Source organism: Bos indicus x Bos taurus, chromosome 4 (assembly GCF_003369695.1).
Source record: "Bos indicus x Bos taurus breed Angus x Brahman F1 hybrid chromosome 4, Bos_hybrid_MaternalHap_v2.0, whole genome shotgun sequence".
Lineage (NCBI taxonomy): Eukaryota > Metazoa > Chordata > Mammalia > Artiodactyla > Bovidae > Bos > Bos indicus x Bos taurus.
In genome coordinates this window covers 57,524,834-57,537,608 of record NC_040079.1, presented here as the reverse complement: position 1 = coordinate 57,537,608, position 12,775 = coordinate 57,524,834, and the positions used below count along the sequence as shown (strand labels likewise).

Sequence of the window (12,775 nt, the reverse complement as noted above, 5' to 3'; positions counted from 1 at the left end):
TTTTGTGCTATTTAGAAACCTAGGCACCAAACCAAGGGTTGGATGAGGTTTGGAGTATGGACAGAAATGCCCGGCTCCCGTGCAGGCAGAAGATGGCTCTTCTCGGTGCTGGACTTTGCACTGCTGGCGGTGACAGGTGAGAGTGCCTCCAGTTCTCACTTGCTCACTCTTTCGCTTGGCTTCTTGGAAACTCCACATTTCTCCAAGGATCAGTCCCCCTTGACATTCGTGCGGTACATTTGTTTGTAATTGACTTTTAAAGCTAAACTAATTTTCTCTGCTACAGTTGACATTCCAGAATAATTAGAAACAAACATTCACTTGCCTTTTATCAACGTGAGTTGTTGAAAGATGATAGGAGGGATCTGGCTTCAAGGAGCCTGGGTGCTGTTTTGAATCATTTATCACCATCTGGGCTGACATTCTTAGAGCTTCGCTTCTTCATCCACTTCTGCAGCAGAGCTGCCCACTAGGGTCGGCCTTTGGGTCCCCTCTTCTGCCTTCCCACCCTCTTTTATTAAGCTTATCCATGTCCTTTAATTATTCTATGTTCAGTGGTATTTGCTTACTTTGCAGAGAACATTTTGATTTAGGAGGTTAATATCTCTTCTGTGAAGAGCATACGCAAAAGGTAATAAATATATCTGAAAGGATTATCAAGATGGAAAAATTTCCAGTAACTTTGAGCCTCATTTCTACCAGGAGTCTAGCCATATCACTACTTTGTAAACTTTTGGTCAAATTCATAGTAAGTAGAAAGTAACTGGAAGACTAAAGTCTAGGGGTGAGTGTCTGAATTTCTTCTAAGATGAAATAGGGGTAACATGACTTTGTTAATAACCTTTGTCTGAATTTGTACCATTTTGTTAATTCCCTGCCTCAGAAAAATAATCAGCTACACTGATATTCTTTATTATTTTTATTTCTGTAACACTGCCACATATAAATCCCAGCATCTGTGTTGCAGAAGGTGCCATGGAGAGGGTGTTCTGAAAACTGACCAGAGACTGAAGCCTCCCCTGAGGGATGCAAGAAGAAATTCTCATCTTGCTAAGAAGCTGATGAATGATCAGAAAGAAAAATGGCATACAGTTTTTACAACAGCAACAAAAATAAGATTGTATCCTTAGAGAAAACTGGGATTTCTTTGTGGGATCCATGGATTCAGAGTTGTTAATGCTGGCCACACTGAGTTGAGGAGAAGGATGGGAAAGAGAACTCTCAATGGGAGAACTGCATGGGTTAGAATGTTGTGATGAGACAGTCATGAGAATCGTGGCATCTGCAACTGTGCTGAGTGAGATGACTGGCTCATACAAATTCAGGACCTAGGGCAAGAGAACAGGTCACAACAGACTGGCCAGAGAAGCAGGAAGAGTTAAGAAAAAGATATCTACTTTTGAGACATGGTCAAAAAGAATATTTAACTTCAGGAGTCTTCAAACATCTAGACAGGGTTTTTGTTTTGTTTTTGTTTTTTAATGTTAAAGATTATCTGTACCTGTGTACGAGACAGCAAAAGAGACACTGATGTATAGAACAGTCTTGTGGACTCTGTGGGAGAGGGAGAGGGTGGGAAGATTTGGGAGAATGGCATTGAAGCATGTATAATATCATGTATGAAACGAGTCGCCAGTCCAGGTTCGATGCACGATACTGGATGCTTGGGGCTGGTGCACTGGGACGACCCAGAGGGATGGTATGGGGAGGGAGGAGGGAGGAGGGTTCAGGATGGGGAGCACATGTATACCTGTGGTGGATTCATTTCAATATTTGGCAAAACTAACACAATACTGTAAAGTTTAAAAATAAAATAAAATTTAAAAAAAATTAAAAACAATAAATAAAAAATAAAATGTTAAAGATCATTTGAAAGAAATATACCTCAAATTGTCATGCCTCCTCTCCACAAAAATAAATGCCACTGGGACGACCCAGAGGGATGGTATGGGGAGGGAGGAGAGAGGAGGGAGGATGGAGAACACATGTATACCTGTGGCAGATTCATTTTGATATTTGGCAAAACTAATACAATTATGTAAAGTTAAAAAAAAAAAAACAGAAGGAAAAAAAAATAAATGCCAGAAAACGGAACAAAAAGATTAATGAGTGTTGAAAGAAAAATTGTGATTCAAAAATTTGGTAAATATTTTTGTACCAAGGAACAGGATAATTTTCTTACATATAAGTAGAAGGAAAACATCACCTACTTTTGGAAAAAATCTTTCTTGAAGAAACATTTCTGCTGACTGAGAATTGTTTTGAAATTGAGTACTCAAGAAGAAGAAGGGGATAGAATATGAAAGCCATAGTAAGCAATGAGTCAGAAAAACACAAAATGTTTAAAATAGCTATGAATATAATTACATAATATTTCAGAGAAAATTTGATGAGTTGGATGAGGGCAGAAAGTAGAAGGAAAGCAATTGCATCAAATTTCTATTTAGATATTTTAGACATCTATTTTGTTGTTTTTATTTTGATAGAGATGTATTGCACTTTAAAGATGAGCTGTGATAGAGTAAAATAGAAATAGAGAAAAAAGATTTATTAGAGTCCTATAACCACCATAACAAATTGCCACAGACACTGTGGCTTAAACCAACATAAATTTATTCTTTAATATTTTTGGAGACCAGAAGTCAGAATCAGTTGTACTGAGTCAAAATCAAGGTGTTGGTAGGGCCACTCTCCCTCTCAAGGCTCTGGGGAGAATTCTTTCCTGGTCTTTTCCAGCTTTAGGTGGCTGCCAGAGTTCTTTGAATTGTGGTCACACCAATACCATCTTTGAGCCCATGGTTACAGGGCCTCTTCTGTCTGTGTGTCAAATCTTCCTCTGCCTCCCTCTTACAAGGATCTGTATTTTTGCCTTTGGACTCAATAGTAATAATGATTGAGATAATTCAGAATAGTCTTCTCATTTCAAAATCATTAACTTAATCACACCTGCAAAGTCTTTTTTACCATATAAGGTAACATACATAGGTTTCATGTATTAGGATTTAGAAATGTTTGGGGGGCCATTTTTCAGCCTACCACAATTATAACCAAATATATAGAAAGGGAAAAAAATGAGTGAATAAAAAATTAACACAGAAAGATTAAAATGATATGATTGAAATAGTACCAAACACTATTTGTCAAAATAAAAATGAATGGCTTGAGCTCCTCCACTAAAACAAAGATTGTTTACACAACTCTTTCCCAAATCTAATTGTACACTATTTAGAAGAGAAACTTCTAAAACCAAAAGATTATCAAAGTTTAAAAATAGAGTGATGCACTGAGGAAACCAGAATTGAAAGAGACACATGTACCCCATTGCAGCACTGTTTATAATAGCCAGGACATGGAAGCAACCTAGATGTCCATCAGCAGATGAATGGATAAGAAAGCTATGGTACATATACACGATGGAGTATTACTCAGCTATTAAAAAGAATACATTTGAATCAGTTCTAATGAGGTGGATGAAACTGGAGCCTATTATACAGAGTGAAGTAAGCCAGAAAGAAAAACACCAATACAGTATACTAACGCATATATATGGAATTTAGAAAGATGGTAACAATAACCCTGTATACGAGATAGCAAAAGAGACACTGATGTATAGAACAGTCTTTTGGACTCTGTGGGAGAGGGAGAGGGTGGGATGAGCTGGGAGAATGGCATTGAAATATGTATAATATCATATATGAAAGGAGTCGCCAGTCCAGGTTCGATGCACGATACTGGATGCTTGGGGCTGGTACACTGGGACGACCCAGAGGGATGGTATGGGGAGGGAGGAGGGAGGAGGGTTCAGGATGGGGAACACATGTATACCTGTGGCAGATTCATTTCGATGTATGGCAGAACCAATACAATATTGTAAAGTTTAAAAATAAAATAAAAAAAAATAAGGTTAGCTGTAAAAAAAATAAAATAAAATAAAAAAATAAAAATAGAGTCATGGCCAATGGTATATTGAGCAACTGAAAGCTAAAAGAAAGCATTCATTGCAATAGTATTATTAGACAAATTAAATTCAAAGCAATTAGTGCTACATGGATTGAAGGGATCGTTTATATTATAATAGATACAATACCACAATGGCAACAAAATATCAATAAACCTAAAAGTAACATTGAACCCAGGTCTCCCACATTGTAGGCAGAGTCTTTATGGTCTAAGCCACCAGGGAAGCCCAAATGTAACAATAGCATAACACTAAATATAGAGAAACTCTGGGCTGGAGGAAGCACAGGCTGGAATCAAGATTGCCGAGAGAAATATCAATAACCTCAGATATGCAGATGACACCACCCTTATGGAAGAAAGTGAAAAGGAACTAAAAAGCCTCCTGATGAAAGTGAAAGAGGAGAGTGAAAAAGTTGGCTTAAAGCTCAACATTCAGAAAACGAAGATCATGGCATCTGGTCCCATCACTTCATGGGAAATAGATGGGGAAACAGTGGAAACAGTGTCAGACTCTATTTTGGGGGGCTCCAAAATCACTGCAGATGGTGATTGCAGCCATGAAATTAAAAGACGCTTACTCCTTGGAAGGAAAGTTATGACTAACCTAGATAGCATATTCAAAAGCAGAGACATTACTTTGCCAACAAAGGTCCATCTAGTCAAGGCTATGGTTTTTCCAGAAGTCATGTATGAATGTGAGAGTTGGGCTGTGAAGAAAGCTGAGCACTGAAGAATTGATGCTTTTGAACTGTGGTGTTGGAGAAGACTCTTGAGAGTCCCTTGGACTGCAAGGAGATCCAACCAGTCCATTCTGAAGGAGATCAGCCCTGGGATTTCTTTGGAAGGAATGATGCTAAAGCTGAAACTCCAGTACTTTGGCCACCTCATGCGAAGAGTTGACTCATTGGAAAAGACGCTGATGCTGGGAGGGATTGGGGGCAGGAGGAGAAGGGGATGACAGAGGATGAGATGGCTGGATGGCATCACCGACTCGATGGACGTGAGTCTGAGTGAACTCTGGGAGTTGGTGATGGACAGGGAGGCCTGGCGTGCTGCAGTTCATGGGGTTGCAAAGAGTCGGACATGACTGAGCAACTGAACTGAACTGAACTGAAATATATATAACTAAAATGTTTGTAGTTCTACAGAGGGAACAAGTACAGTAATACATAGGTAGAAATAATTAAACAAACTCTAAGAATGATACAATTATTATAATATATCTAAGCAGTATTTCAAAAATTAATCATAAACTAAGCTATCAAGGAAAAAAAAAACCCTGAATATATTCCAAAAAGTGGAATTTATATAATTCACAAATTTAAAACAACAAGCAATGAAAGCTGAAATTAGTATCATGAATTTTTTTTTAAATACCACTTGGAAATTTAAACACCCTTATAATTAACTTGAGTCAAGAAGGAAATTAAAGTACAATTATAGTCAATTCATAAATGTCAACAATGAAAATTCTACACGTCAACAACATATGGGATACCATTTGGAGAACAGATGGAAGCTTGAGGACATATGTCTAAATTCTCACTATCCCACCCTCAATTCTGACAAAAATGACCTAGGAAATATGAAACCAAAAAAAAAAAAAAATCTTGTAGAAAAGTGAGACTTAAATGCAGAAAACTTAAATTTTTTTGTTTAGAAAAATGCCAGATTGGATTCATTTAAAGTAGAATCTCTGGACTGACTTTAAAAAAATCAATATACTTTATCTTTTAGAACAATTTTAGTTTTACAGAAAAAATTGAGCAGATAAGACAAAGAGTACCCTTATTAGCCACACCCCCCCCCCCACCACACACACTTTCTCTTCTTATTAAACCTTACATTAGTGTGAACAATTTTTTAAAATTAACAGACTGATATTGATACATTATGATTAACTGAAGTCCATGGCTTGTATTGAGATTCACTATTTGTGTTGCACAGTTCCATGGGTTTTGATAAATGCATAATGCCATGTATCCTTTATTACAATGTTATACAGAAGAGATTACTGTCCTAAAAATCCCTTGTGCCTTATCTATTTAATCCCTCCAAATCCCTGGCAACCACTGATCTTTTTACTGTCTGCATGGTTTTGCCTTTTCCAATGTCATGTAGTTATAGTCACACACACATAGTCTTTTTAGACTTGCTTCTTTCAGTTAGCAATGTGCTTTTAAGATTCCTCCATGACTTTTCATGGCTTGATAGCTCATTTGGTTTATTTATCCATTCAGCTTCTGAGGAGTATCTTGCTTTCAATTTCTTGCAATTGTGAATAAAACTGCTATAAACATTCTTGTGCAGACTTTCATGTGGATATAAGTTGTCAACTCAACTGAGTAAATGCTTAGGAGCACAATTGCTAGATGGTATGGTAAGAGTATGTTCAAGTTTATAAGAAATTGCTGAACTGTCTTCTAAAGTGTACCATTTTGCATTTCCACAAAAGATGAACGAGACTTCCTATAGCTACATATTCTCAGTCCTGTTTCATATCGTCAGTTTAAAAAATATTGTTTTAGCCATTCTAATAAGTATGTAGTGGTATCTCATTGTTTTAATTAGGAATTTCCTAATGCCTAAGTAATGAAGGTTGAAATTCTTTCTATATGCTTGCTTGTCATCTGTAGATCTTCTTTGGTGAAGTATCTGTTCAGGTCTTTTGACCACTTTGATGAGGGTTGTTTATTTTCTTATTGTTATTTGAGGATTTCTTTGTTTCTTTGACTTCCCTGGTGGCTCAGATGGTAAAGTGTCTGCCTACAATGTGGGACACCTGGGTTCAATCCCTGGGTCAGGAAGATCTCCTGGAGAAGGAAATGTCAACCTACTCCAATATTCTTGCCTGGAAAATCCCATGGACAGAGGAACCTGGTAGGCTACAGTCCATGGGGTTGCCAAGAGTTGGACACGACTGAGCAACTTCACTTTCTTTCTTTCACTTTTGTTTCTTTATCAAATATATGTTTTTTATATTTTTCCCAATTCTGTGCCCTATTTTTCCAGTTTCTTGACAGTGTCTTTTGCAGAGAATCAATTTTAAATTTTCATAAAACCACAACTTTCAATTGTTTCTTTCATGGATTGTGTTTTTGATGTTATATCTAAAAAAATCACAGAAAGACCCAAAGTCCCCTGATTTTCTCCTGTGTTATTTTCTAGTAGTTTTATAGTACTCCATATTTCATTCCAATCTGTGATCCATATTGAGTTAGTTCCTGTGAAAGGGGTGAAGTCTGTGGTTGGATTCTTACTTATTTATTTTTGCAGATGGATATCCAGTGACTCCAGCAGCATTTCTTGAGTAGACTATCCTTTCTCCATTGAACTCTTTGATCCTTTGTTAAAGATCCATTAGACTTTTTGTGTGTATCTCTTTCTGCACTGTCTATTCTGCTCCATTGATCTATGTGTTGATTCTTTTCCAGTATCATGCTGTTTTGATTTTTGGAGCATTTTGTAATTCTTGAAATCAGATAGGGTCAATCTTCCAGCCATATTCTTCTTTTTCCATATTGTATTGACTGTTCTGTGTTTTTTACTTAAACTTTAGAGCTTGTCCATATCTATAGAATAACCTGGTGGGATTTTGATTGGAATTACATTGGATTTATAAGTTGTACTGGCAGAATTATCATCTTGACAATAGTGAGTCTTCCTATCTATGAACATGGAATATCTATACATTTCAAGATATTGTTTGATTTTTTTTCAGAGTTTTCCCAGTTTTATTCATATTGATCTTGCACATATTTTGTTAGATTTATACCTAAAGATTTCATATTTTGGGTGCTAACATAAATGGTACTGTGTTGTAAATTTTAACTTCAAATTGTTGATTGCTGGTATATGAAAAAACATCTGAACTTTTGGATGTTCAGTTCAGTCACTTAGTCATGTCCTACTCTTTGCAACCCCATGGACTGTAGCACGCCAGGCTTCCCTGTCCATCACCAACTCCTGGAGCTTACTCAAAGTCATATCTATTGAGTTGATGATGCCATCCAGCCAGCTCATCCTCTGTCGTCCCCTAACCTTGTATTCTGTGACCTTACTGGTTTTCACTTTATTGTCTATAGAGACAAAGTTATTTGTAAACACAGGTGTTTTTAATTTCATCTTTCTGTACCAATCTGTGTAACCTTTTATTTTTTTTCTTGTCATTTTGAATTAGTTGGAACTTCCAGCATGATGCTGAATACGAGTGAGAGGAGACATCTTTGTGTTATTTCCAGTCTCAAGAGGAAAGCTTCTAGCTTCTCACCATTAAGTCTGAGGTTAGTTGTAGGTTTTTTGTAGATTTTTGTTATCAAGTTGAGGAAGTTTCTCTCTATACATAGTTTGCTGAGAGTTTTTATCATGAGTGAGTATAAGATTTTCTTAAATGCTTTTTCTGTATCTACTGATAGGATCATATAATCTTTTCTTACCTTTTTATGTTATGAATTACATCAATTGAGTTTTGAATGTTGAACCAGCCTTGCATACCCAGAATAAATCCCATTTTGTCATGGTGTGTGAGGAAATAATGAGATGTCTGCAGTCTGGAGAAAGGCTGTAACCTGACCAGGCTGGTACACTAATTTTCGACTTCCAGCCTCCAGAACTGTGAGAAATAAATTGTTGTTTAAAAGCCACCTATTCTGTGAAAGTTGCTCAGTCGTGTCTGACTCTTTGTGACCCCATTGACTATATAGTCCATGGAATTCTCCAGGTCAGAACGGTATTTTTATATATATCAGCATCCTTGGACTAAGACAGCCAGAATATGTCAAAAAGAATAATAACCCAGAAATTTTACCTAATGCTTGAACTAGGAATGCTTATGTTCTTATTATTGCTTACTTGGGTTTTCTTTATATATGTATTGTTTTTAACAAACAAAAAACATGAAAAATATAAATTTTGCTTGTCCTTTCAACTATGAAGAAGTGAGCAATTTGTTGCATCAGAGTACAGCGTTTTACAGTATTTTCCTTATGAAGAATCCAAGAGGTAATTTTGGTGTCGGTTTGTCTTATCATATTTGGAAGGTGCTACATACCTGCAAATAGCGGACCACGCGGCAGACCAGGTCAGGTGCCATGAAGTCTCCAGTGAATCTCCAAATGATATCTGTCAAGATGTTAACCAGTCCTGTGAAAGAATCTAACAAAAACACATAAAAGTGGTTGATTTCAGTCTCTTTCAAATTTGCAACTATGCTACAGTAGAAATGAATTCCTGGAGCCTTTTTTTTGTTTTTCCTGATTTATTAGGTGGCAAATGGCTTCCCTGATAGCTCAGTTGGTAAAGAATCTGCCTGTAATGGGGAAGACCTGGGTTCGATCCCTGGGTCAGGAAGGTACCCTGGAGAAGGGAAAGGCTACCCACTCTAGTATTCTGGCCTGGAGAATTCCACAGACTGTAGTCCATGGTGTCCCAAAGAGTCAGACACGACTGAGTGACTTTCACTTTCACTTTCAATAGAGGAAAATGTAAGGCAAGGTAGGAGTTACAGTTTATTGTTAGAGTCTGTTGCCACTCAGATGCAGCCACTTAGGAAGGATTTTTGTAATGACTGATAAGAAATATTATCAGAGAGTTGACCTTCTAAGTCACAGAAGAGGAGTTTTAAAGATGTTTGCTGCTGCTGCTGCTAAGTTGCTTCAGTTGTGTCCAACTCTGTGCGACCCCATAGATGGCAGCCCACTAGGCTCCTCTGTCCCTGCAATTCTCCAGGCAAGAACACTGGAGTGAGTTGCCATTTCCTTCTCCAATGCATGAAAGTGAAAAAGTGAAAGTGAAGCTGCTCAGTTGTGCTGACTCTTAGAGACCCCATGGACTGCAGCCTACCAGGCTCCTCCATCCATGGGATTTTCCAGGCAAGAGTACTGGAGTGGGTTGCTATTGCCCAAGGACAGTGTGAGGAGCGATATAAGGCAAAACTGAGAAAAGGCAAATATTTATTCCCATGAAGCCTTTCAAAATTTTCCTTTCTGCACCCATCATTTTACAACTTGGACTTCTTGTTACCACCCTATGTGAGTTGTGGTCATCTTCCTCTACTTTCTTCTTTCTTCTTTGGACAAAGTCAAGTGCATGATCAATGACTTAGTTTTTTAAACTACTGAGGAATTGAGGCCAAAATCTGAGACCAATGTTAGAGACTTTCTGCTCAGTTCTATAATTGCAGACTATATAAGTTGTATGGATGTCCAGAGCTATGGCAAAATATGCTGTGTGTCTAGAAGTTCCTTCTCCCCGTACCTCTATGCAGATATTTCTCATTAATTATGTGATCCAGAATCATTCTCAAATCAGTGCTTCAGGGATTTTCTGCTGATCAATGGATAGGACTAGAACTTAAGACAGATTCATTGACTTAGGGCCACTTTCTTGAGACATGGGATATAACATTCTGTCAAGGACCTAAAAACCTTCTTTATCTGAATCTTCACCATTAATAAAGTCTGAGCCCTGAATTTAGCATCAAAGCCTTCCACAGTGCGGTCTTGCCTGCCCCTTGCCAAGTCCCCAACTGGCATTTTTATATTGAACATCAGTGTTCTGCCTGTTTCTTCCTTTTTGTTTCCCTATAGGTAAGAACAATTAGAAGCATTGGCAAGCACATAGAAACTACCACAAAACTGTCTAAAAAGTTGGAGAAGAGAAATCTCACAGCAATTCTGGGTAGTCAGAGATGTTCCAGCTGAGAAGAGCAGATGAAAGCAGGGCCTTCAGAGTTGTGGGGTTGTGATTTGATCAGATAGGAATTTCATGAAGCTTTTACTGGCAGGAATAGACTCGAATGAGTGGAATGGACACTGGAGTTACTTGGATATGCTCTTTTGGTTTATTTATTACTTAATTTGTTAAAAATTAAGGGGAAAAAACCCAATGTCTAGATCTAAGTGGTTATGTGAACAATTATAATGTACTCCAGTAAAAAAAAAAAAAGCAATTTCCCTCTGGAGCTCAAACTTAAATAAGCTCATCTCTGGAAGGAGACTATCAGTGGGCTGTGCCACTGCATTTGTTATTTGCTATTAAGCAAATGCTGCTCTATCTGATCTGTAAATGCTATTTAGTTGCCTAAGTAATTGGGGACATTGCAAATAAGCCTTCCCTAAATGGCAATTAATAGAACCTTGGGAACAAAGGGCACACTTGAAAGGCTTCATCACTTCTATGTATTACTCTTGCTTTTTAAAATCTCTTCTGTGAACAATTCTAGGAAACTGTTACACTCAGAAAAGCCAAAACAGGCTCACAGCAGTCTTTAGTGCTCCTTTGACAGATTCTTACAAACATGAAGTGGGTTCCCACTCGGAGCAGGAGAATGGGTATTGTAGGGAGAAGTCAAAATGAGGTGACCCCTGAACTGAACCCTAAAGGTTTGGACAGGTCAGTGGAAGAGGGAGGGAAGGATGTTAACTCTGGCACAGGTGACAGCATGAATGAAGTTACGGAGGTGAGACAGAGTGAGACGAGAAACTAAATTGCTTTTGCATATGAAACAACATTTATTTGTTGTTGCTGAAGCCTGAAATAGGTGCTTGAAAGTGGCAAGAAATGGGCCTAGAGAGTCAAGAACCAAGGATTTTTAAGGTCTTATGTGCCAATTAAAGGAGCTTTCTTTTTTTTCCCCCATATACTGGGGGAAAAATTAAATGTTTATGTATCCAAACATGTGTTTTACATGGGTTGGGGGAGGGGTAGATCCATTTGGTAGGTCTAATACTGAAATTGGGCTTCCCTGGTAGCTCAGATGGTAAAGAATTGGCCTGCAATGAGAGCCAGCAGATTTCAATCCCTGGGTCAGGAAGATCTCCTGGAGGAGGGAATTGGTACCCACTCCAGTATTCTTGCCTAGAGAATTCCATGGACAGAGAAGCCTGGAAGGCTACAGTCCATGGGATTGCAAAGACTCAGACACGACTGAGTGACTAACACACAATACTGGAATTGCCATTTATATTTGTTAGGGAACTGTGCAGAAGTTCAAGAAAGAGATCATTGGTACCTAGCGTGTGTCAAATATCAAAAATAGAGAAGAAAATGCAGATGTGACATATATTTTGAAGGTACAATAAGGAGGACTTTGGTGTTTTAAAAGTGAGGTAGAGAGAGGAGTCAACAATATATTAGGGTCCTGGAATGGGTAGATGATGGTGCTTCCTGCAAATATAGGAGGATAAGCTCATTCTATTTGGGTTGCTTCCAGGTTTCAGCTGTCCCAAATAAAACTGCTATGAACATTCCTATATAAGATTTTATGTGAACATAAGTTTTCATTTTCTTAGGGTAAATACCCAGGAGTAGACTGTTGGGCCCTAGGGTAAGTATAGCTTGTCATAAGAAACTGCTCAACTGCTTTCCAGAGTTGCTGCACCAGTGTGCTCCTTACCAATAAAGTATAAGAAATACTTCTGCATCCTTGGTACCACTTGATATTCTCAATGTGTTTTATTTATTCAACCATGAATGTATGGTGCTGTGCTCAGTTGCTCAGTCATGTCCAACTCTTTGCAACGATTTGGACTGTAGCCCACCAGGTTCCTCTGTCTATGGGATTTTCCAGGTAAGAATAGTGGAATGGGCTGCCATTTCTCCTCCAGAGATCGAACCTGCATCTCCTGTGTCTCCTGCATTGCAGGAAGATTCTTTACCCTCTGAGCCATTGGGGAAGCCCAGACTGTGGCCTTTCATTATGACTTCAGTGTGCATTTCCCTAACGGTTAATGATGTTGTTGCTGTGGACATCCTCAGTCCCTAGAGGCTTCAGATTGCTTTTGGATGCTCTATTAGCATGGGAGTTGGGGTGCTG

General features: G+C 38.2%; 1 protein-coding gene across 1 annotated transcript in view; it reads right to left on the bottom strand.

Annotated features, from left to right (window-relative positions):
* The window catches only part of NPSR1 (neuropeptide S receptor 1), a 154,473-nt gene that overhangs the window by 38,460 nt on the left and 103,238 nt on the right, over positions 1–12,775 (bottom strand). Inside the window, exon 3 of the mRNA XM_027539510.1 lies at positions 9,011–9,114. Within this exon, the coding sequence (XP_027395311.1) occupies positions 9,011–9,114 (104 nt within the window). The remainder of the gene's footprint in view (positions 1–9,010; positions 9,115–12,775) is intronic.